Raw genomic sequence first — 24,540 nt, forward strand, 5'->3', positions numbered from 1 at the left:
CATGGTGTTTTCAGTTTCTTCATATGTATGTGAAAGCTGGACAGTGAATACAGAAGACGGAAGAAGAATCGATACCTTTGAATTATGTTGTTGGCAAAGAATATTGAATATACCGTGGACTGCCAGAAGAACGAGCAAATCTGTCTTGGAAGAAGTACAGCCAGAATGTTTCTTAGAAGCGAGGATGGTGAGACTGTCTCGCATACTTTGGACATGTTATCAGGAGGGACCCAGTCCCTGGAGAAGGATATCACGCTTGGTAAAGTAGAGGGTCAGTGAAAAAGAGGAAGACCCTCAACTAGATGGATTGACACAGTGGCTGCAACCATGGGCTCAAACATAACAACGATTGTGAGGATTGCGCAGGAGAGGGCAGTGTTTTGTTCTGTTGTACATAAATCGCTATGAATTGAAGCAGACTCGGTGGCACCGAACAACAACATAGTAGAGTTTGGAAATAGTTATTTGAGAAACAGTAAGCTCAGTATGGTTTATGAAACCATAAGGTGAAAGCTATTTACATTAAGGGCTTTAAGTACAAATATGTGATGTGAAAAATCAGAGTTCCAGAGCTTATCTTAGCAACAATGAACATCCGTAGCCTTAATGCTGCTGGAATTTATTTCATCAGATTTTGCCTGCTCAGTTATAGCTGATTTTATTCCATAGCAAAATGAAGGCTTTGTCTGATATGGTCAAGTCACACTTCTGGCTACAACAGAGAACCAGGGTTTTGACAGCTCATGATAAATACCACGTGAAGCTGGGAGGTTTCCATGTTTTATGCACTAATGGAAAATTGTCTTAACACTCTGGCTCCTACTGCAAAACCAAAGGAAACAAAGACAAAACAAAACAAACTCCTGCTTTCCTTGGAAGTGAGTGGCATTTATTTAAGCATGCATTTTGTGGGGCACGTTGTTGTTGTTAGGTGCCGTTGAGTCTGTTCCAACGCATAGCTACCCTCTGTACAACAGAACAAAACACTGCCCGGTCCTGCGCCATCCTCACAATCATAACTATGTTTGAGCGCATGGTTGCAGCCACTGTGTCAGTCCATCTCGTCGAGGGTCTTCCTCTTTTTTGCTGATCCTGTACTTTATCAAGCATGATGTATTTTTCTAGGGATTGACCCTTCTGATAAAAAAAAAAAAAAAAAAAAAATGTTCAAAATATATGAGACAGAGTCTTGCCATCCTTGCTTCTAAGGAACACTCTGGTTATACTTCTTCCAAGACAGATTTGTTCATTCTTTTGGCAGCCCATGGCATATTCGATATTCTTTGCCAACACCATAATTTAAAGGCATCAATTCTCCTTTAGTCTTCCTTATTCATTGTCCAGCTTTCACATGCATATGAGGCAATTGAAAACATCATGACTTGGGTCAGGCGCACTTCAGTCTTCAAGGTAACATTTTAGCTTTTTAGCACTTCAGAGCAGCAGATTTGCCCAATGCTATGTGTCATTTGATTTCTTGACTCCTGCCTCCGTGAGTATTGATTGTAGATCCAAATAAAATGAAATCCTTGACAACTTCAGTCTTTTCCCCATTTATCATGATGTTGCTTATTGGTCCAGTTGTGAGGATTTTTATTTTCTTTATGTTGAGGTGTAATCCATACTGAAGGCTGTGGTCTTGATCTTCATCAGTGAATGCTTCAAGTCCTCTTCACTTTCAGCAAGCAAGGTTGTGTTATCTGCATAACGCAGGTTGTTAATGAGTCTTCCTCCAATCCTGATGCTCTATTCTTCTTCATATAGTCCAGCTGCTCGGATTATTTGCTCAGCATACAGATTGAGTAAGTATGGTGAAAGGATATAACACTGACGCATGCCTTTCCTGACTTTAAACCACACAGAATCCCCTTGTTCTGTTTGAATGACTGTCTCTTGATCTGTGTACAGTTCCCTCATCAGTGCAATTGGATGTTCTGAAATACCCATTCTTCATAATGTTATACATAATTTATTATGACCCACACAGTAGAATGCTGTTGCATAATCAATGAAACACAGGTAAACATGTTTCTGGTATTCTCTGCTTTCAGCTGGGATCCATCTAGTATCAACAGTGATAACCCTTGTTCCGTGTCCTCTTCTGAATCTGGCTTGAATTCCTGGCAGCTCCCTGTTGATCCTGTTAAAAAACCCATTGGCATTGAGTCAATTCCAACTCATAGCAACCCTATAGGACAGAGTAGAACTGCCCCATAGACTTTCCGAGGAACACCTAGTGTATTCGAATCACTGACCTTTTGGTTAGCAACCATAGCTCTCAACCACTACACCACCAGGGTTTCATCCCTGTCGATGTACTGCTGTAACCGCTTTTGAACAACCTTCAGCAAAATTTTACTTGCGTGTGATATTAATGATATTGTTTTATAAGTTCTGCATTCGGTTGGATCACCTTTCTTTGAAATAGGCATAAATATGAATCTCTTCCAGTCCGTTGACCAGGTAGCTGTCTTCCAAATTTCTTGGCATAGACAAGTGAGCACTTCTAGTGCTGTATTTGTTTGTCGAAACATTTCAACTGGTGTTCAGTCAATTCCTGGAGCCTTGTTTTTCGCCAGCGCCTTCAGTGCAGGTTAGACCTCTTCCTTCAGTACCGTTGGTTTCCAATCATATGCTACCTCCTGAAGTGGTTGAATGTTAAACCAATTTGCATTGGTGGTTCAGTGGTAGAATTCTCACCTCCCACGTGGGAGACCCAGCTTCAATTCCTGGCCAATATAAATCTTTTGGAGCCCTGGTGGCACCGTGGTTAAGAACTCAGCTGCTAACCAAAAGGTCGGCAGTTCGAATCCGCCATCCACTCCTTGGAAACCCTACAGGGCAGTTCTACTCAGTCCTGCGGAGTTGCTATGAGTCAGAATCGACACAATAGCAATGGGTTTGGTTGGTTTCTTTCACTTAGCATGGTGCATTTCAAGTTAGGTTTGTACTGCCAACCTTTTGGTTAGCAGTGGAGTGCTTTAACCTCTGTGCCACCAGGGCTCCCACTGTGCCACGTCTATTTTTTTAAATCTATTTGGGAACAGCCAAGAGTATTGAATAAGCTTTGGAAATAATGGAGTGCTCACATCAGGCCCCAGTGGGCTGCCACCTCCAGCTGGGCAGAGTGGAATGGTAGGACCTAGCATGTACCCCAGTGGTCAAGAGCCAAGGCTCTGAAGTGTTGTGTGTTTCTGGGTTTGAACCCCCATGCTGCCCTTTCTTAGCTGTATGACCTTGAGCAAGCTCCTTGAACTTCTAAGACATGTTTTTCCCTTTTAGTGAGATGGAAGTAATAATGGCCAATCCTCATTATTCATGGATTCTGTATTCGTGAATTTATCTACCTGCTGAAATTTTAACCCCAAAATCAATACTCATAGTGCTCTTGTGGTCATTCGCGGACATGTGCACGTGCAGAGCTGCAAAAAATAAAACTGGAGTCACCCAACATGCACGTTCCCAGCCGAGGTCAAACAAGGCTGGTTTGGCATTGGCTAATTCAGTGTTCACAGTAACTTTATAACTATCTCATATAATGTCACCTGTACCTGCTCATAGGGCTCCTGTGACGGAGAAACACATAGTATCTATCAGGATATAAAATAAGCAGTGGCTAAAGGAGTCTCTGGGTGGTGCAGATGGTTAATGTATTAAGCTGCTAACTGAAAGGTTGGGGCTTTGAGTTCCACCTAGCAACACCACAGAAGAAAGGCCTGGCAATTTAGTTCCAAAAATTTGGCCATTGCCAACCGATGGAGCAGTTCTACTCTGACACATACAGGGTCACATGAATCGGAATCAACTTGACAGCAGCTGGTTTTTACTGGTGAAGATGATTGTACTGCAGCCATTGCATCTGTCACCAACATTGATTAGGCTGATTGTGCTGCAGCCATTGCATCTGTTGCCATCATTGATTAGTCTCTGTTTCTTTTTTCTTGGGTTCAGAACCAAGGTCCTGATGAAAAGACACAGTCAGGATTACCTAGATTGTGCTGTTAGCAGGGAAATCCTTGGCAGGCACAACTCAGAAAGAAAACCTTTGCTCTTGAGGGCAGTGGGGACCATGGTCTCAGGGAACATCTAGTTCGATTGGTATCATATAGTTTATAAAGAAAATTTCTGCGTTCTACTTTGTTGAGTAGCATCTGCAGTCTTAAAAGTCTGTTACTGGCCATCTAAGATACTCCACTGGTCTTACCCCATTGGGAGGAAAGGAGAATGAAAAAACCAAAGACACAAGGGAAGATTAGTCCAAAGGTCTGGTGGACCACAACTACCATGGCCTCTACCAGACTGAGTTCAGTACAACTAGATGGTACTCGGCTACCACCACCAACTGCTCTGACAGGGATCCCAGTAGAGGGTCCCAGACAGAGCTGAAGAAAAATGTAGAACAAAATTCTAACTCACAAAAAAAGGTCAGACTTACTGGGCTGACAGAGAATGAAGAAGCCCTGAGAGTATGGCCCCCAGACACCTTTTTAGCTCAGTATTGAAGTTACTCCTGAGGTTCACCATTCAGCCAAAGATTAGACAGGCCCATAAAACAAAAGGAGACTAAAGGGGCGCACCAGGCCAGGGGCAAGGAGTAGAAGGCAGGAGGGGACAGGAAAGCTGGTAACAGGGAGCCCAAGGTTGAGAAAGGGAGAGTGCTGACATGTTGTGGGGTTGGTAACCAGTGTCACAAAACAGTATGTGTACTAATTGTTTAACCAGTTGCTACTTTGTTTTGTAAACTTTCATCTAAACCCAAAAAACCCAGGTACAATAAACAAACAAACAAAAAAAAAAAAACCCTGGGGGAAAAAAAAGAAAGCCTTTGCTAGAAAAGTGTTCATTAATTAAGAATAAAATATTAGAGGTCCAGAAATGATCTGTTATAGTCATGTTCTGATCATAAACAGTGTGGATTCTTTACTTTGAAGTGTTAAAATCAACCAAATAAAAAAACTTAGTCACCTTATGGGTGGATTTGCATGAGCTTGTTGATTTAAATAGCAAGTAAGCAACATTATGGTCTGCTGTCCCGGTCGGAGGGTCCAGAGAAGGCAGGCTCGGTCATTGGGGGAATCCTGTCCTCACTGTTCAGTGTTGTGTCTTCCAGGTGGCAGAGATGCATGGCGAGCTGATTGAGTTCAACGAGCGCCTGCACCGAGCCCTGGTGGCCAAGGAAACCCTGGTGTCACAGATGAGGCAGGAGCTCATTGACCTTCGAGGGCCGGTGAGTACACCACCCAGGAAGGTCTCACCTTGCCCTCCTCCACACCCCCACTCTCTGTCTTCCCAGCCTCTGCTGCCCACAACCCCGCTGTCTAGTTTTTAAATTGCTAGCAACGTCAAGGGTCTAGAAAGTATGGAGACTGAAAGAGTGCATCCATGTACCCACCATCCAAGGAGCCCTGGTGGCGTAATAGTTAAGCGCTCAGCTGCCAACTCAAAGGTTGGTGGTTCAGACCCACCCAGCAGCTCCTCTAGAGAAAGATCTGATGATCTGCTCCCGGAAAGATTAACCGTCTACAAAACCAATGGGGCAGTTGTATTCTGTAACACACAGGTTCTCCATGAGATGAAAATTGACTTGACAGCACCTAACAACAATAAACAACCTTTACCAAAATTCCTTTATTTGTGGGGAGGGAGTATGTGTATAATAAATAGAATAAAATCTTTACAGAGTCTACTGAAGCCCCATTTCCTGTGCTCCCCCAACCCCAGGTTTTCTCTGTTCTGAAATTGGTGTGCAGCCTTCATCTCCATGTTTTTACATCTCATTACATAGATCAGTTTCCATGAGCGGTGAGCAGTCTCGGCTTTGTGTCCTTGGCTTTTGCTTTCATGGTAGCACTTGCACGTATCTGTTTGCCGCTTTTTGTTTTTATTTCAGTATTAGGGTTTGAGGTGTATCCCACTTAACTCTAGTGTGGGGCTTCTCAATCACAGCACTCGATGTTTGGGGCGGTAGAATTCCTTGTCATGGGGCCTCTGTCCTGTGCGCTATGGAATATTTAGCCGCATCCCTGGCCTCTACCCTCTAGATTCCAGTAGCTCTCACCTCCCCTATCTTATGACAACCAATAAGGTCGACAGATATTCCACATGTTTCCTCGGGAGGGGAAGGCACAGAATCACCACTGATTGAAAACCACTGTCCAAGTTAATTCACTTTCTTTGCTCTGGAGTTCATTATGGAGTTAAATGCCACAGTTATTTATAATGCAGTCTTGTATTCATAGGTATTTAGGTTATTTCTAATATTTTGCTCTTATAAACCATGATGCCCTGGACATTCTAACACATGTCCTTTTGTGTAAGTGTATAGTAGTTTCTTCTTCATTTAAAACTTTTTTTATTATGTAAAATGTTAAACACCCAAACAGAGCCCGATTAATACAATGGATCGTTATATGTTTCCATCACCAAGTTGAACAGTTACCAGTCATGGCCAATTTTGTTTCAAGTTACCCATATCCACTTAGTTCCTTCTGTACGTTTTGAGTCGAATCCTGGGTTTCATTTCATCTGTAGACATTTTAGTATGTATCTCTTAAGAAATAAGAAAAGATAGCCACCATATGGTTATACCTCCCCCCCCGCCCCCACACCATTACCAGTAATTCCTCTAGGTTATCAAACATCCAGTCAGTATTTGAATTTCCAATTGTCTCATATTTATTTATGTATTTTAAAATCAGAATCCATTTGAAGTGTACATATCTTAATTGGTTGATAAACGTCTTACATTTCTTTAATATATAGGGTTCTGCCTTAGGGTCGCTCTGAGTTGGAATCTACTCGCCGGCAATGGGTTTGGTTTGGTTTTTGGTATCTCATTTTTTTCTTAGTGATTTATTTGTTGAAGACAGTGGTTCATTTGCTTTATAGAGTTTCTCACCATCTGGATTTTGCTGACCACATCAGTGTGGTGGTACTTGACATGTATTTTCTCAAATTGGCATTTGAATTGAGAGGCTTGGATCCAGATTTAGTTTTGTTGATAATGTAACTGTATTGTTGGTACGCTGTTCTCCATTAGGAGACACATAAGGTCTCCTTGCTTTCTTATGTTAGCAGTTCTTTATTATCACTTCTTAGAGCCATTATACAAGTGTTTTTTACTTTCACCTGAGGCTGAAATTGCTGTAATTGGGAGGGTATTGCATCTTAAACTTTACTGAGTATCACCTTATTATAAAGTAAAAGCAGCTATTTATGATACCTCTATCAATGTGCTAGAATTTTTATTTCTCCACATCCTTGACAACACTTTTAGGTGTGAAATAGATTTAACTTGCATTTCCTCACAAATGAGGTTGACTTTTAATTTTCTTATGGGCCGTTTTGGTTTCCTGTTCTGTGACTTGCTTCTCATAGCCTTTGCCTGTTTTTCTACTGAATCGTATTGGGTTTTCTTATTGATTTGTAGCCATTCTTTATATGTATAGTTTTTCAGTTACATGCATTATAAGTACGTCCTCTCAGTCTATGGCTTAATATTGACTTTTAATACTAAAACCGTATTACGGAAAATTTCAAAGATACGTAAAAGCTGAGAGAATCATACACTAAACTCCTATGTACCCATCACTCAGCTTCAAAAATAATCACTTTAGGGTCAGTCTTGCTTCATTATACTCTCTTCAGTCCCTTCCCAACCCAGATTATTTGGAAGCATATCCAAGCCATCATATGATTTCATTCATAACTTTTTCAATATTTATCTTTAAAAAATAATCAATACTATTATCACACCTAAAAATTAACAGTCATTTCTTAATATCATCAAATATCCAGTAAGTGTTTAATTTTCTCCAATTATGTCAAAATTTTTATCAATTTATTTGATCTAATCAGGATCCTAATGAAGCCTGTATTTTGTAGTTGGGTAATATGTTTCTTAAATGTCTTTTGACCTGTAGATCCCCCCTCCATCCCTCTGTCTTTATTTTCTTGCTTTTTTCTTTCTTCTTGTTGAAAAAGAAACTTGATCCTTTGTACTGTAGGTTTTCCCAGTCTGGATTTCACAGATTTCGACCCTGTGGTAGTGTTTAACATATTCCTTCATCCTCAGGCTTTGTTTAAATTGGCCTGATGAGATCCAGGTTGGATTTTTTTTTGACAAGACTGCCTTATAGAAGTACACTTCCCATTAGGAGGCTTATAGATGTCAGTTTGCAGAAGCACTATCGGAGGTGCCAAGTCACACTGGACCCCGTTTGCTTATATGAAGGAAGCACACTGATGTCACCTTCTGTGTTAGTTCGTGTAAATCTTTGAGGATTTCTCTAACTGGGGGAATGACAGTTTCCCTGAGAGGGAACACACTTCGTAAGTATCTATCGTATACTAACTCAAACTCAGATTTGATTGCAAAGTCTGTCCACCCCTCTACTGCCCCCCCCCCCAAAAAAACCGCCCCAAGCTTCACTAAATCTAGAGAATTGTAGGGCGGGGGAGCATCCCTTGTGTTATCCTTCGCTCTTATGAGCAAGGTCCCTAGGGTCTATGTGCGGTGGCCTTCTAAGCAGTGCCCCAAATTAAAGATTTATGCGTTATCTAACCTGGCCCCTTTCAGCACGTCTCTAGCCCCATTGCTGAGAAAAAGACAGTGGAGTGGTGAGGATGGAGAAGGCCTGGTGCTGGCTTCTATTTCCCTCTTTGAGCTGGTGGAGAGCAGGCAAGTCTCTCCCATCCCTGCCCAGCTCCAAGGGTCCTGGACTACTCTAGAACCAGCCCTACTGAGAGGGGCATCCAGTGGGCAGCCGAGAAGCAGTGAGTGGCCACATTCTCTGAATAGGTTCAGTTTAGACCCTGTTGGAGCCCTTCTGTGTCCTTTATGCTGGAAGAATAGTAGGTGAGTAATGTCACTGCAGAGGCATTTTCAGAGAGCAACCTCAGTGCATTCTTCTCATTGTGAATAATAAGCAATAAATGAGCTAGCACAGATTAATAACCTATAATATCAATAGCAACATTGATTAATTGGTATCTGCCAAAAAGGTGGCAAAATACTATTGAAGTATTAATACTTCATATAATCCTTACCAACTCTAGCAGTAATTAGTATCGTCATCCCATTTTGCAGAAGAGGAGATTGAGGTTCAGAAATGAAGTAAGTCACTTAGGGTCACACAGTGAGAAGTGACAGATCTGGGTCCGTCTGACTTGAAAGAGTGGATTTTTTTTTTTTAATTGAAATTTATCAAAATTTTTTGACTCTTGACAAACTCTTACTACATCCATACTAAAAAAAATAAGTAGTAAAAAAGGGTATTCCGTGAAAACCAATCTTTCTCCTACTGTTGGCCCCCTAATTTCTTCTCTGGAGGTAATAGTTGTTACTAGTCTTTGCTGTATCTTTCCAGAGATGATCGATGCCTGTGTAGGCTGCACACACATGCCCACACATTTTAACAACTGCTGTATTCACTCTTCTGTATATTACCTTTTCCCCACTTAATGCTATACCATAGAGATCTTTATTTTACTTTGTATGTAGATCTACATCATTCTTTTTAGTAACTCCATTGTGTTCCCTTGAAATGGCAATACCGTAATTTATTTAACCAGACTTCTATTGAAGGATATTGCGTTGTTTTCCATTTTTCTTTTCACAGCAACTTCAGCACACCATCCTATAAAAGCCTCCATTTCCATGGGGCTCAGTTAGGCTGAGTGAAGACCCAGAGTTCTTGCCTTGCACATTTCCAGGGCACTGGGAAAGGCCAGTGAGGCCACCCTTGAATGGCATAAATGGTTTACGCTTGACTACTAACCTAAAGCTTGGCGATTCAAACCCGCCCAGCAGTGCCAGAGAAGAAAGGCTTGGCAGCCAGCTCCTGTAATGATTGTTGTTGTTGTTAGGTGCCATCGAGTCAGCTCCGACTCATAGCGACCCTGTGCACAACAGAACAAAACACTGCCCGGTCCTGTGCCATCCTTACAATCATTGTTATGCTTGAGCCCATTGTTGCAGCCACTGTGTCAGTCCACCTCGTTGGGGGTCTTCCTCTTTTCCGCTGACCCTGTACTTTGCCAAGCATGATGTCCTTCTCTAGGGACTGATCCCTCCTGACAACATGTCCAAAGTATGTAAGGCGCAGTCTTGCCATCCTTGCTTCTAAGGAGCACTCTGGTTGTACTTCTAAGACAGATTTATTTGTTCTCCTGGCAGTCCATGGTATATTCAATATTCTTCCACAACACCACAATTCAAAGGCATCAATTCTTTTTCGATCTTCCTTATTCATTGTCCAGCTTTCACATGCATATGATGCGATTGAAAATACAATGGCTTGGGTCAGGCACACCTTAGTCTTCAAGGTGACACTTTAAAGAGTCACTTCAACACTTTAAAGAGGTCCTTTGCAACAGATTTACCCAGTGCAATGCGTCTTTTGATTTCTTGACAGCTGCTTCCGTGGCTGTTGATTATGGATCCAAGTAAAATGAAATCCTTGACAACTTCAATCTTTTCTCCATTTATCATGATGTTGCTCATTGGTCCAGTTGTGAGGATTTTTGTTTTCTTTATGTTGAGATGCCATCCATACTGAAGGCTGTGGTCTTTGATCTTCATGAGTAAGTGCTTCAAGTCCTCTTCACTTTCAGCAAGCAAAGTTGTGTCATTTGCATAACGCAGGTTGTTAACGAGTCTTCCACCAAGCCTGATGCTCCATTCTTCTTCATATAGTCCAGCTTCTCCCATTATTTGCTCAGAATACAGATTGAATAGGTATGGTGAAAGAATACAACCCTGATGCACGCCTTTCCTGACTTTGAACCAATCAGTATCCCTTGTTCTGTCCGAACAACTGCCACTTGATCTATGTAAAGGTTCCTCATGAGCACAATTAAGTGTTCTGGAATTCCCATTTATCGCAACGTTATCCATAATTTGTTATGATCCACACAGTCGAATGCCTTTGCATAGTCAATAAAACACAGTAAACATCCTTCTGATATTCTCTGCTTTCAGCCAGGATCCATCTGACGTCAGCAATGATATCCCTGGTTCCACATCCTCTTCTAAAACCGGCCTGAATTTCTGTCAGTTCCCTGTTGATATACTGCTGCAGCCATCTTTGAATGATCTTCAGCAAAATTTTGCTTGCTTGTGATATTAATGATATTGTTCTATAATTTCCACATTCAGTTGGATCACCTTTCTTGGGAATAGGCATAAATAGGCAGTGCCACAGAAGAAAGGCTTGGCAGCCAGCTTCTGTAATGATTGCAGCCAAGAAAATCCTGTGGAGCAGTTCTGCTCTGTAACACATGAGACCACCAAGAGTCAGAATCAGTTCAACAGCAATGGGTTGGCGTTTTTGGTTTGAGAAGGGCCGCTGCCTCCTCCCAGCCTCCCCCACCAGCTCTGGGAAAATCTTTCCAGAGGGCCAGCATCCTTCAGGAGCTTGGAATTTATCGAGTTCCAATGGTGTGTCAGGTACACATCAGGCCTTCACCTCCACTCTCTCATTTAATTTTGAAGGTAACACTAGGGATCCGGTGGGACTGTATTCCTCTTTTATGAATATGGTGGCTGAGATATAGAAAGCTTTAGGCCCTACTAGATTTCTCATTATGCTCCACCACAGTGCTTGGCTTCCAGCTGTATGGTCTTTCTTCTGGGCCATGACCCTTGCTTCCTCTACTACAGGGCCTTTGCTCTGACCGTTCCCTCTGCCTGGAAGAACATACTAGGCCCTGATAACACTGTCCCTACCACCAATATCAACTCTTCACTTCCCCAGGATATCCTTCCCCGATGCCCCAACAGGGTCAACTTCTCCATGCTTAATATGATGTTTGTATGTCTATCTCTTCCTCTCTTAATGTAATTTTACTTTTATTGATTCATAACCTGATTCCCCTGCTCCATGAGGGCAAGTTCCGTGTCTCTTTCTGTTTGCTTTGAATCTCAGTGTTTTACACAGTAGGTGCTCAGTAAATGTGAATGGTGAAAAGTAAGGGAATGCATGCACGCATGGATGGGTGGGTGGGTGGATGGACGGAAGGACGGGCAGACAGACGGACAGATGTGGTAGAGTCCAGGTTTAGCCTGCGCCCATCTGCCTGCCTGCCCACCTTCTGTCCTCCACCACACTTCTTTTTGCTTCAAGTCTAAATGCCCTTCAGGACGGTGATATCCATCAGCACAGGGAGCTCTAATTGTCATTGGATCCTTTCCTGCAGGCAGGCTATGACGGCCAGAAAAGGAGAGCGCAAAGTGGCCGTTAAGGTCCTGAAGGCTGTTCGGAAGGGATGGGCATTCGGGAATGATTGGGTTGGCAGTGGCCCCAAGGGGACACCCTTGACCTAGTCATTATTGCCTCTGGTCTGCTGTGGCACATCTCCCCAGAGTCAGCCAGCCAGCCAGGGCAGAAGAAAGGAAGCAGTTCCAAGCTCAGTTGCTATTTCAGAGCCTCCTCTTCACTTTCATTGAGAGGCATCTGTGGTGGGAATCTCAGCCTCTCTGCTGTTCCTGTCCACTAGGCTCTCTGGTGACACTGGACTGGACTTCCTCCCAGACCACGAGACCATTTGAATGACTCAAGGGTCAGGACTGCATCTGCTTTATTTAGAAACCCAAATTTTCTCTTTTGTCAAGTCCGGAAAGGAGCTCTGGTGGCAAAACGGTTAAGCGCTCGGCTGCAAGCTGAAGGGTTGGTGGTTCAAACCCACCCAGCAGCTCCCAGGAGAAAGGCCTGGCAATCTGCTTCCATAAAGATTACAGTAAAGAAAACCTTATGGGGAAGTTCTGCTCTGTCACATGGGATCACTCTGGGTCGGATTCGGCTCAACGGCCGCCAATAACACCAACAACATCAAGTCTGTATAAACACGGCAGCAGCCTTGTTGGATGGTTCGGTGGGATACTGTCAGTTAAACAAGGCACTTAGTCCCAGGCACATGTTGAGGGCCCAGTCTGGATTCATCTGTGAGTCCCCAGTGCCTAGAACTGTGCCGGGCACATAGTCGGTGCTCAGTAAATGTTTCCTAACCAGCAACTTTATTTTTATAGAGCAGAGAGTGACTGCATTAATCAAATAATTATTAAGAAAGATTGGAGCGGGGCATACCGTTTCTTCTCGGTGGTACCTTTTTATAATATAATAGACTTAAATTAAGCAACTTATTTTAAGGAGAAGGAGTTGGGGATTAAGGGTTGAATTTTTTTTTGCTGTTTTCTTTTTTTTGCATGCAGGTATTTTTAGGAGTCTCTCCTCATTATTTTTCCCCCCTCTGGTATAAGATGTGAATGAATGCTGGGAGTTTTTTACCTTTTAGTAGGATGTGATTACACCCCTGAAAATTCACGAGGAGAACAGTTCTTATTTTAAATAATAAATGGAAACAGGGAAATAGAACCTTGTAAGATGGCAAGATGTAGAGGTCAATTAAAGTCACAGCACAGTGTGAGCTAAAGGCAAAGCAACTCATTAAAGGCAAGATTCCCACAGGGGAAAAACATGGCCTCACTTTATGTAACTGAAGTTGGATTCCTCTTTGTCCTACCCCTTTGGTAGGCCTTTGTTTCTCTGTCTCAGGTACAATTTCTGATCAACACCACTTACGCAGAAAAGAAGGCCAATTGATAGGATTTGAAGTCTGTAGATTAACTGCCCTGACTTAAAAGGTCGCCCCTGTTGACTTGCTCTTCCTCTCACTGTCCCCCAACCTGTGTCCTCCATTCTCTGTCTGGTGAGGGGACCACCTTTGGTTAACCATTCCCTGCATGCTTGGTGTGTGGTGTTGGCGTACACTTTTATCCTTACATACTCAAAACAGCCCTGTGTCATTTATTGTTAGGTCCTTTTTTCAGCTGAGCAAACTGAGGTACAGAGAGCTTTTATGACTCAGCCAAAGGCACACAGCTTCATGGTAGCACCTGAATGCAAACCCAGGACCTTCTCATACCATAACACCACACGCGTCTTCTCTCTCTTTCTCTCTGCCTTTTGTTTTCAGGCAGAGTTTATTGATTGTCTACTGTGCTCCAGGAACAACACTCTGGGTGGTTTTAAAGATTCACATGCCTCCATGGTGAAGCCCTCACATATTCCCACCCTCTACCTGCCAAAAAGGAGCCGTGGTGGCACAATTGTTAAGCACTCGGCCGCTAACCAGAAGGCTGGTAGATCGAACCCATCTAGTGGCTCTGTGGGAGAAAGACCTGGTGATCTGCTCCCATAAAGATTACAGCCAAGAAAACCCTGTGTAGCAGTTCTGTCTGTCACATGGGGTCACTGTGAATCAGAATCAACTCAACGGCACCTAACAACAGCAAACCTGCAAAATGGATCTCTTCCGATTTCTTTGTCTCTCCTTACTTTGTACGTCAGAGTTTTTTTTAACATCTTCATGTCAGAAAGGCTCCTGGAAATTTGAAATCTGGAGAAGGCAGAATAGCCCCGAAGCAGAAGAGGGATGCAGAAGGGCGGCATAGTTGGTGCATATGACTGAAAAGGGGGAGGGGCTGTCTCATGATGAAATAAGTTTGAAAAATGCTGGATTTAAGAAGGTTCCACAGGCTTCTTTACTGTGGGAATTTCCACAGGCATCAGTGCACCAGGCATCTCATGGCTGTCCAAGGGGGGTGGATATAGTGTGCATTATTTCCCACAGTCATTTCTCCCAGCAACACCTTTTCAAAGAGGACACTCATGAAACAGCTTTGCAAGGAAGGCATTTGGCAAAGTCCTGTTCGTTTCCCATGCGCTAGCTAGCAAGGAGATCATCAAAGCCTGGCGTGGTCAGGAGCCTGCCCTGGACCTGAAGGAGAAGAGGTGATGTTGTGTGGTGGTGGGGTGCAGTGGGCCTGCCCGTGGTCCATGGCGTGAGCGGCAGGCCCGGAGTGAATGCTCTCCCAGCCTGCCCTGGGTCTTCGTGGTCTGAACAGCATTCAATTTTCAAGGCACTTTGTGCCCCTTCCTCGTCCCACTTTTGTTAAGTGACATCGGCTCTCAGTGATCAGGTGGTTCTGGTTCTCTTCTATTTTATCTGTTCCCTCTTGTTCTGTTTCTCTCTCTCTCTTCCCCTCTGTTTGCCTCTTTCTCTGCCTGTCTTTATCTGTTTCTCTTTCTCATTTCCTGTACGAGTGTTGATCTCTTTGTCTTTCTCCCTTTCTGTCTGTTTGCTTCTCCGTCATGCCTGAGTTTCTTTCTAGTCAGCTGTCTTGCCCTCTGCCTCTCCCCTCCCCCTTTCCTTCCCATTCTCTCTAGTCCAGCAAATGTTGACATTGCTCTATGGCACAATGATAATGGCTACTCATTGCAGTTACCCTGAGAAACTGCAAACGCTTCCCATTTCCTCTTCATCATTCTACACTGGGTTCAAGGTCCCTGTGAAGTGGTTTTCAGTCTAATCAGCTTCCGTGAAAGCCTTGGCCAACTCTCCCTTCTTCCCCCTTCCCCACCTGGGCAGTGGGCTGGCCCCTAGCCCGCATTTCCGGGCACTTCATGCCTCGCTCTGCTCCAGCATTCATCACTCTGCTGTCACTTCATGTTGACTTTTCTCCTTTCCCCTGTGGACTGATAGCTGCCCTGAGATGGGGACCGTGCCTTCATCTCCCTCTTCTCAGGGTCACTCGTGGAGCGTAAGATTTATTAATCTGGCCTTTCACCTGTAGCATCTATGGTTGTTGCTGGGTGCCGTCCAGTCGATTCCGACTCACAGAGACCCCATGTGTCAGAGTAGAACTGCACCCCATAGGGTTTTCTAGGCTGTAATCTTTATGGGAGCAGATTGCAAGGTCTTTCTTCTGGAGAGCCGCTGGGTGAGTTCACACTGCCAACCTTTTAGTTAGCACCCAAGCACTTAACCGTTCTGCCACCAGGGTTCCTTAGTGTCTATGATAACACCGTACTAACCAGAATGTTGATTTATTGACAAAGGTGTCTTCTTGGATCCTCTGGGTAACAGGGACTTTGTGAATTCCTGCTGCACATGTCCTCGTGTTTCGTGGGACGCTTTCCCTCCGCTGTCAAAATGACTGAGCTGCTGGTGGGAGAGAAGGAAGAGTAATTTAAAATCGAGGGGTGAGATAGATGAGGAAAAAAAAAAAGGAAAATCCATCTAAAGTTTTGTAATAAGGTTCACTTCGAAATAAAATGCTTCTTGGTATCGTTAAAACCTTGAGAGGATGAGATCTGATCTTGAGAGCTGATGCTGTTTAAGTATGGAAGCTTAGTAAGAAATACATTTTTCAGCCGGCTGGCGCTTGCTGAATATCTAATGATTAAGGACCAAATTGTGTGCAGTCCCTCAGCTGCACTAAACATCGCATTCCAAATTACAAGAGGTTTTTTAATTCTGCACTTGGACATCCCGTGTTTTAATCGGCCACCATCTTGAAGGAGATTATTTTCAAGTGCCTTTTAAGACTGGCTACTAAAAATATCTCTCACATAGAGGCTTAACTCAGAAATCCTAATTTTTGGCACAAAAATCATCTGGGAAGATGCTTGCTGAACCCTCTTAAAACTTCTCAGCACCAGAGACTCAGAGCCCCGTTGTCAGTGGGCAAATACCCCAGGTGACAGTGTGCTCCTAGACACTAATGCAAATACTTTCTGTGCCTTGTGGCTTACTGCAGTCACAGCTTGCTCTTTTCTGATGTACATGCGCTAAACTCTGGCCGCAGATTTATGCCTGAATTGCTCCTCACATGGGCAGTTGCGTTCCACTGTGGAGCCCTGAGGGAGTGGAGCTGAGGGTTTGGGTAGACAGAGCCTGGTGCCTGAAGGCTTACGGGTGTGGAACTTTGAAAATATATTTCCACACCCAAGTGGGTGTTTATTGGCAAATGCAGTGTAAGCAAGTGTCTTGTCAAAGCTGGTCCCATATTGATACAAATAGGAAGCCTTCACAAGGTACCAGATAATCAAGCTGGTTAATCTTTATGCTGCCTGTGACTTCCACTGTGAGTTGTGGGAAGAAAAATTCTCAGCACTGGCTGATGCTTCCTGTCTGTCACACATGTTTTGTGTGACTGTTTTTACAGAGTGTTTGGCACACTGCAGGCATGTAGCAGACACAGATGACATATCTCTGTCCTTGAGAAGGCCAAAGACAAAAATATGTCTTGTGTGACTTGCATGACTTCATGATGATCTGGCTTGGAGACAGATCTCCAGACAAGATAACTCAGAGCTCTTTCCTGCCACTGATCATGAGGCAGCTTTTGACTCCCATTCTGCCTGTTCCCTCTTGTCCAAAATGGTTTGTGAATGCTTGGTTTGAGTTTGTCATTCATCTCCACACCAGCAGGAGAAATGACAGTTAGTGACAGCCAAGATGATCCTGGGCCTCAAGGCCGTATATTCATTCCCCTGTGAGTTACTACCTAATTCCTTCCTGGAATGAGCTCATTCTTTGCTCTTTGCTTTCACCTGACCTCAGGTACACAGAATTGGATTGATCAAAATCCTTAGCTCATGACACACACTCATTGTTGGCCTGCTCTTATTTATTTAGTTAGTTAAGTATGACCTCACTCTTCGCCTTCTGTGAAAGCTGCTCCTAGCATCCGTGTCTACTGCTACCGAAAGGTGACAATCTCAAGACCCTGGGTTGCTTTGCTCCTGACCTGTAATTGGGCATGTGGGTTTCTCAGTATAATGTTATTAGAATGGAAAATGGCTTCCCGTGCCTGGGGCAACCACATGGGACTCCTGTCGTGGGTGGTCTGGGCAAGGACCTTGTTCCATGTGGTCAGACTATGGTGGTGTTCTTGTCTCATTTCTTTTTTGTCATCCTCAAAAGACAGGATCTCCTGGCCTTTTTTATTCTGACCCAACCATGCCTTGTAAATCTTACTGTCCAAGACATACCCAGCTAAATACTAATTTAATTTCTTTTAAATTAACATACACAATATTTCCAAGGATACATAAGAACTACATGATTATACTTTTCCAAACCCTCTAAGTAAATACATTATGTGTACTTACTCTTATTTAATAAATTTCTTTCTTGACAGTAATAGTTCCTTCTGATTTGTCCTACTTTTCCCACCAGTTACATGTGTCTTTCAATTAAAAAAAAAAAAAAAAAGATTTTTTTTTAATTCCTCCTAAAAAGTAAAGGCCCATCTTTTCTTCCTTCTCTACTGGCTCATCATAATCGTAGGGCTGTCAAGTTGGGAAGTGAGCAGTTTCAATTTTGAGTGATACCTGGTCATCAAGGGCATCTTACAGTTGGTTCAGAAGCTTTCCTGCCTCCTTGAAGGTTGGGCAGTGGTTAAGAGCTTGGCTGCTAACTGAAAGGCCTGCAGTTCGATTCTGGCAGCCACTCCTTGGATACCTTATGGGACAGTTTTACTCTGTGAGCCCCTGTGAGTCGAAATCAGTTCGACGGCAATGAGTTTTTTTTTTTTTTTAAGTGAATCTATATAATCTTCTGGTAAAAATCAGTGCTGTTTTTTCTTTATGGTTAATGGAGGTTGATTCCCCAGCCAGCTGGCATATGGGTTTCAGAGTGTATTATGCCTAGATATGTTGCTGTCTCTTTTCTAGAAAACCAGCATATTTGCTATGTAATTGGATGGGAACAGATGCGTCTTTGGAAAGGGTTCCCTGATTTAGTCACAAAAAGCCAAACCTTTGACTTTCCTTGACATAAATTTTGAAAATGACCATTTCTTAATAGACAGGGTACCATCTGGGAATTGACTGGCTTCCGGTACTCCTGGGTTGCAGCCCTCTTGACCCTGGAGTTCGGAGAGCTGCTGCTCTGGTTTTTGAGGAAAATGGTTTTGTTGACCAGTATTCAAATGGTGTTTTTCCAGATACAAAACCTGCTGCCCCTTCCGCACCAAGTTCATTGACAGTGGTTTGAGAAGCAACTGTGACCTTGCTAGCCAGCATCTGAGACCGGACTTGGCCTAAGGTGTATTTTTGTTGTTTGTTTTTAATTTTATTGTAGTGAAATATACATAGCAAAACACTTGCCATTTTAACCATTTTAAGTGTACAGGTCAGTGACATTAATTACATTTACTGTGTTGTGCAACCACTATCCATTTCCAAATGTTTTTCATCAGCTCACACAGAAGCTCGGTACCCTTTCAGCAATAACTCCCATTCCTTCCTCCCCCTAGTCCCTAGGAACCTCTCATAAACTTCCGTCTCCATGCGTTTGTCAATTCTAGATACTGTGTATAAGTGGGGTCATACAGTAGTTGTCCTTTTGTGTCTGATTTATCTCATGCAGCATGTTTTCAGGGTTCATCTGTGTCATAGCATGTATCAGAATTTCATTTCTCTTTATGGCTGAATAATATTCCATTGTGTGTATGTGCCAGATTTCGTTTATCCATTCGTCTGTCGATGGACACTTAGGCTCTTTCTGTCTTTGAAATACTGTGAATAATGCTGCGGTGAACATTGGTGTACAAATATCTCTTTGAGTCCCTATTTTGAAGTCTCTTGAGTGTATTCCTAGGAGTGAAATTGCTGGCCTTTGCCTCCCCCCCCCCCCTTTTTTTGTTGGGTTGCTTGTTTTTTGTTGTTGAGTTGTAGGAGTTCTTTATTGTTAGTTGCCGTAGAGTCGATTCTGACTCATGGCAACCCCATATATGCAGAATAGAACTGCTCCATAAGGTTTTCAAGGCTGTGACCTTTTGGAAGCAGATCGCCAGGCCTATCTTCTGAGGCACCTCTGGGTGGGTTCTAACCACCATCCTTTCTGCTAGTAGTAGAGTGCTTAACTGTTTGCACCACGCAGGATATTAAACCATTTTCCAGCATATGGTTCTCAAAAATTTTCTCCCATTCTGCAGGTTGGTTCTTCATTTTCTTGATATAGTCCTCTGATGCAAAAAGCCCGATGTATCTACTTTTTCTTTTGGTGTCATATCTAAGAATCTTTTGTCAAAAACTTGGTCCCAGAGTTTTACTCCTACATTTTCTTACAAGATTTTATTCTTTTAGTTCTGATGTTTAGGTCATTGATCCATTTTGAGTTGATTTTCATGTATGGTGTGAGGTAGGGGTCCAACTTCATTCTTTTGCATGTGGAGATCCAGTTGTCCCAGCAACATTTATTGAAAAGACAGTTCTTTCACCATTGAATGGATTTGGCGCCATTGTCAAAAGTCAGTTGACCATAGATGTATGGTTTTATTCCTGAACTCTCAATTTAATTTCACTGGTCTGTATGTCTTCCTTAAACTAGTCCCATACTATTTTGATTACTGTAGCTTTATAGTACATTTTGAAGTTGCTAAGTATGAGTCTTCCTACTTAGTTCTCCTTTTTCAAGTTCAGTTTGGCTATTCAGAGCCCTTTGCTATTCCATGTGAATTTCAGGATTGGCTTTTCCATTTCTGACAAAAAGATTCTTCTAATCGTGATAATGATTGTATTGAATCTGTGGATCGCTTTGGGTGGCATTGCTATCGTAACAATATTAAATCTTCCTATTCATGGACATGAGATGCCTTTCCATTTATTTAGGCTTTCTTAATTTTTTTTTCAGCAATTTTTATAGTTTTCAGTATACGAGTCTTTCATCTTTGTGGTTAAATTTATGTGTAAGTATTTTATTCTTTTAGATGCTGCTGTAAATGGAGTTGTTTTCTTAACTTTTCAGGTTTCTCATTGCAGGTGTGTAGAAACACAACTGATTTTTGCATGTTAATCTTGTACCCTGCAACTTTACTTAGTAGCTTTCTTGTGACATCTTTGGAATTTTCTCTATATAGGATCACACCATCTGTGAATAGAGATAGTTTTACTTCTTCTTTTCTGATTTGGATACTTTTTCTTTTTTTTGCCTAATTTTTCTGACTAGAGCTTCCACTACAATATCAAATAGCAGTGGTGAAAGCAGGCATCTCGTTTATTATTTCAGGAAGAAAGTTTTTAGTCTTTCACCATTGAGTTAAGATGTTAGCTGTGGGTTTTTCATAAATATCCTTTATCGTGTTAAGGAATTTCCCTTCTGTTCCTGGTTTGCTGGGTGTTTTTTAATCATGAAAGGTGTTGAATTTTGTCACACACCTTTTCTGCATCAATTGAGGTGATGATATGGTTGTTTTCCTTCATTCTGTTCATGTGATGTATTACACTGATTGATTTTCTTATATTGAACCACCCTTGCCTTCCTGGGATAAATCTGCTTGATCATGGTATATAATCCTTTTAATAAGCTGTAGATTTGGTTTGCTAGTAGTTTGTTGAGGATTTCTGCATCTATATTTATAAGGGATATTGTTCTGTAGTTTTTTTGTGGTGTCTTTATCTAGCTTTGATATCAGGGTAATGCTGGCCTCATAGAATGAGTTAGGAAGTGTTTCCTCCTCCTCTGTTTTTTGGAATGGCCAAATCGTTTGCTCCTATCAAGAAAAACCTCAGGCCTGCTTATATTTTTTATTTCTTTTCTGTGCAAGCTACATTCTGTTCTTTCTGCTTGTCCAGGAGTATCATCACCTTTGCCAGTACGAACACGTGTGTCTCAAATGGGAATCCCTCCCTCCCTTGTTACAGCAAAGCTTGAAGCCAACTGTTGCCTCCAGTGCCCAGATTCAGTGTAGATATCTTTTAGCTTTGTTCTAGAAATAATCTGGCTGATGCTGAAGCAGGACCTCACTCTCCTTCCTGACTCTTGCTCTTCCTTCACTAAGTCCTTCCTGACGCTTGCTATGGCCTGCCTCTTGCTGTTTGCTCTTGTTTCTCCTTCCCCTTGCAGTGCTTTGCTTCTCTACATTTTGTCTTTTATAAAACATGTTCTTTAAAAAAAAAAAAAAAATTCTACCTTCCATAAGTAAGAATTTAAAATAATATAAAACTATATAAAATATAAATCTTCTTTCCTCTGTCAGAGGTCCCTTCTATTAAGAATTTGATACATATCCTTCTAGATATTTTTCTATGCATTTACATAAAAAATTTTTTTTCTTTATATGACAGCTATATATCTGTGTGTGTATGTATAGTGTGTGTATACACACGTCTATTTTAAAATCTTACTATTAATCTTGTTTTGAGACTTTGCTTTCTCCATCCATGAATATGTGTGTTGACTTCTCTTTCCTTTCTACTCTTCCCCATTCCCCAAGGTTCAACTCATTCTTTTAGAAAGCCCTTAATGATTCTGTCAGTACCAAGGTTTTCTCCCTGGGCTATTCATTTTGTCTCTTTTTCTCTGTTATCCAAGCAGTTTTTTGTTCACTGGAGGACATATTCACGCTAACATGTAATTGCAGTGGAGTATGATAAGGGTCTGGCAAGTGGTAGGCTCTTGATAAGCATTTGTTGCATGAATGAGTGAACAAGAAACAGAATTATGTCAGCGTAGGGTATAAATGGTGGCACAATGGTGCAGTCGATTAACTCTGCTGGTATAGGTCATAGAAGGCTTCAGAGAGGTGGGGACACTTGACTTAGGTCTTGAAGGATAAGAAGAAGTGGGTCAGGAAGATGGGCTATTAGGCAGAGAGAATGGTGGTATGAATCAACCTGGTTCGTTCGTGGATATTATCATCCACCTGTTTCATGGGTATATCTTTTGGCTTGTCTATGAGGTAATGAAATCCTTAAAAGTGTGGGTGGCATGTTTTATTCTTTTTAGCGAGGCAGTTTTGTTTTGAATTCACACTCCACAAGTTGCTACAACAATAGCATTTATTGAGCACTTGTTATGTACTAAGGTCTGTTCCAACACGTAATATCTCAGGTCCTCATGACAAGTAAGTGATGGTTGGCCAGTCTCTTGCTTACTTTTTCGGAGTCTAAGCATCCTCATCTTTAAAAGGAAGTAGCAGTGCCTACCAAAGAGAGTTGTGTGAGGTTGGTTGAGTTTTTGGGAAGTAGATCTCTAGGCCTTTCTTCTGAGATGCCTCTGGGTGGACTTGAACTGCCAACCTTTTGGTTAGCAGCCAACTGCTTTAATTTGTACCAGCTAGGGACTCCAAATCATTGAATGTAGGGTCAAATATCACCTTATCCACGAGACTGTCCCAGTTAACCCTGAATAGAATCACACCCCCTCTCCTGCTTTGTTTTTCTTCATAGTGCTTCTCACCGCTTGACCTAGAGTTGTTCGCTTTGTCTCCCCCAGTAGGATGTGGTTTTCTTTTGTTCATTTTGTTCTTGACTATCTCCCCAGTACCTGACATAGAATATTAAGTATTTATTGAATGCATGCATGCATGGATGAATACATGAACAAACGAACAAATGAACATCGGTTCCCACTTCTCACCATAGCATCCACACTGTGGATGCCCAGAAGATACTTAGCAAGTTCGTTTGAAACTAAACACCCTCTGCTAGCTCCACAAACCAGCAAGGGACTGTGAATTTATTTGTCATGAGATGATCAACATTGCTGTTCTAATTTTTTATTTGCTGTCAAGTATAAAGAGCTGTTATGTAGCTCCTGCCCCGACTTTGCTGATGTCTCAATTTTAATAGTTTCCAATTGGGGTATGAAATTATCCATCAGTCACGGATAGAACATGTGCTTTTGGCAGTGGCTGCTGGAGCAAGCTAGAGCTTAGTTGTAGACGCCATTCTTGGAAGAGTAAGGACTGGCTGTAGAAGACTTGTGCCTTCTGCCCTGGATCCCCCCTCTGGAATATTACCTCCCCCACTCCCAGGTGGTAGTCTGAATCTTGCCCATACCCTCAAGATCCAGTTTGGGTGATACCTCATTCATTTATTCAGCAGATACTTGTTAGTGTCCTCCATGTGCTAGGCACTGAGCTGGGCCCCAGTGATACAGAGAATAGGGCTTGAGCACTGCTTTCTGAACCCCGCTGTCTGGTGGAGGAGACTCCCGTGTGAGCTAGCTACCGCGACAGAATCCAGGCCCTCACCAGACTGTAACCTATAAGTACCTGTTGCTCAGAATCTCTTCATCCTGAGAGATCACATCCATGGAGGGCTGCCCAAAAAGATGGATCTGCCCCGTCCCCAGAATCAGCGTTTCCTGAAGTGGAAGGTGAGGCACTCTGGTGATAGCAAGCTGGACATCAGAGTCAGGGCTCTGGTCGACTACCATACCTAGCTTTGGGCTCCTCAGCGCCGGCTGCAATAGAGTCCCCTGAGGAACTTCTAGACATCTTGATGCCAGGGCTCCAACCTAGATCAGTCGAAAGAGAACCCCTGGAGTGGGGCCTGAGCATCTTTAGTTTACAAAATGCTTGAGGTGATTCTAACACAGCTGCAGCCAAGAACCACTGACACCTAGAATTTAATAAAGTTTTGCTTTCATTAGATTCATTTGTCTTCCAGATATAGCAAGTAACATTGGTTTTCTATTTGCTAGAGTAATATGAGGCAGTGCAAAGAAAATAGCGTGACTTGGGTCAGCCACACCTTAGTCCTCAAAGTGACATCTTTAATTTTTAACACTTTAAAGAGATCTTTTGCAGCAAGTTTGCCCAATGCAGTGGCCCCAATCGTGTGAAAGGTGGACAATGAATAAGGAAGACTGAAGAAGAATTGACGCATTTGAATTGTGGTGTTGGCAAAGAATATTGAATATACCATGGACTGCCAGAAGAATGAACACATCTGTTTTGGAAGA

At 42.6% G+C, this 24,540-nt stretch overlaps 1 protein-coding gene across 16 annotated transcripts in view; it reads left to right on the forward strand.

Moving 5' to 3' along the window:
• SNX29 (sorting nexin 29) overlaps positions 1-24,540 on the forward strand; it is a 662,332-nt gene that overhangs the window by 447,769 nt on the left and 190,023 nt on the right. For 15 of the 16 annotated variants that reach the window (XR_002787578.2, XR_010323633.1, XR_010323635.1 and 12 more), the window contains one exon: positions 5,111-5,227. Coding sequence is in view for 11 of the 16 variants with exons in the window: in XM_064295605.1 (XP_064151675.1) it covers positions 5,111-5,227 (117 nt within the window). In the remaining 5 variants the exon portion in view is untranslated. Of the gene's footprint in view, positions 1-5,110; positions 5,228-18,793; positions 18,895-24,540 lie in introns of all 16 variants that reach the window. The other variant, XR_010323636.1, reaches the window with a different exon arrangement.

This window comes from Loxodonta africana, chromosome 12 (assembly GCF_030014295.1).
Source record: "Loxodonta africana isolate mLoxAfr1 chromosome 12, mLoxAfr1.hap2, whole genome shotgun sequence".
Taxonomy (NCBI): Eukaryota; Metazoa; Chordata; class Mammalia; order Proboscidea; family Elephantidae; genus Loxodonta; species Loxodonta africana.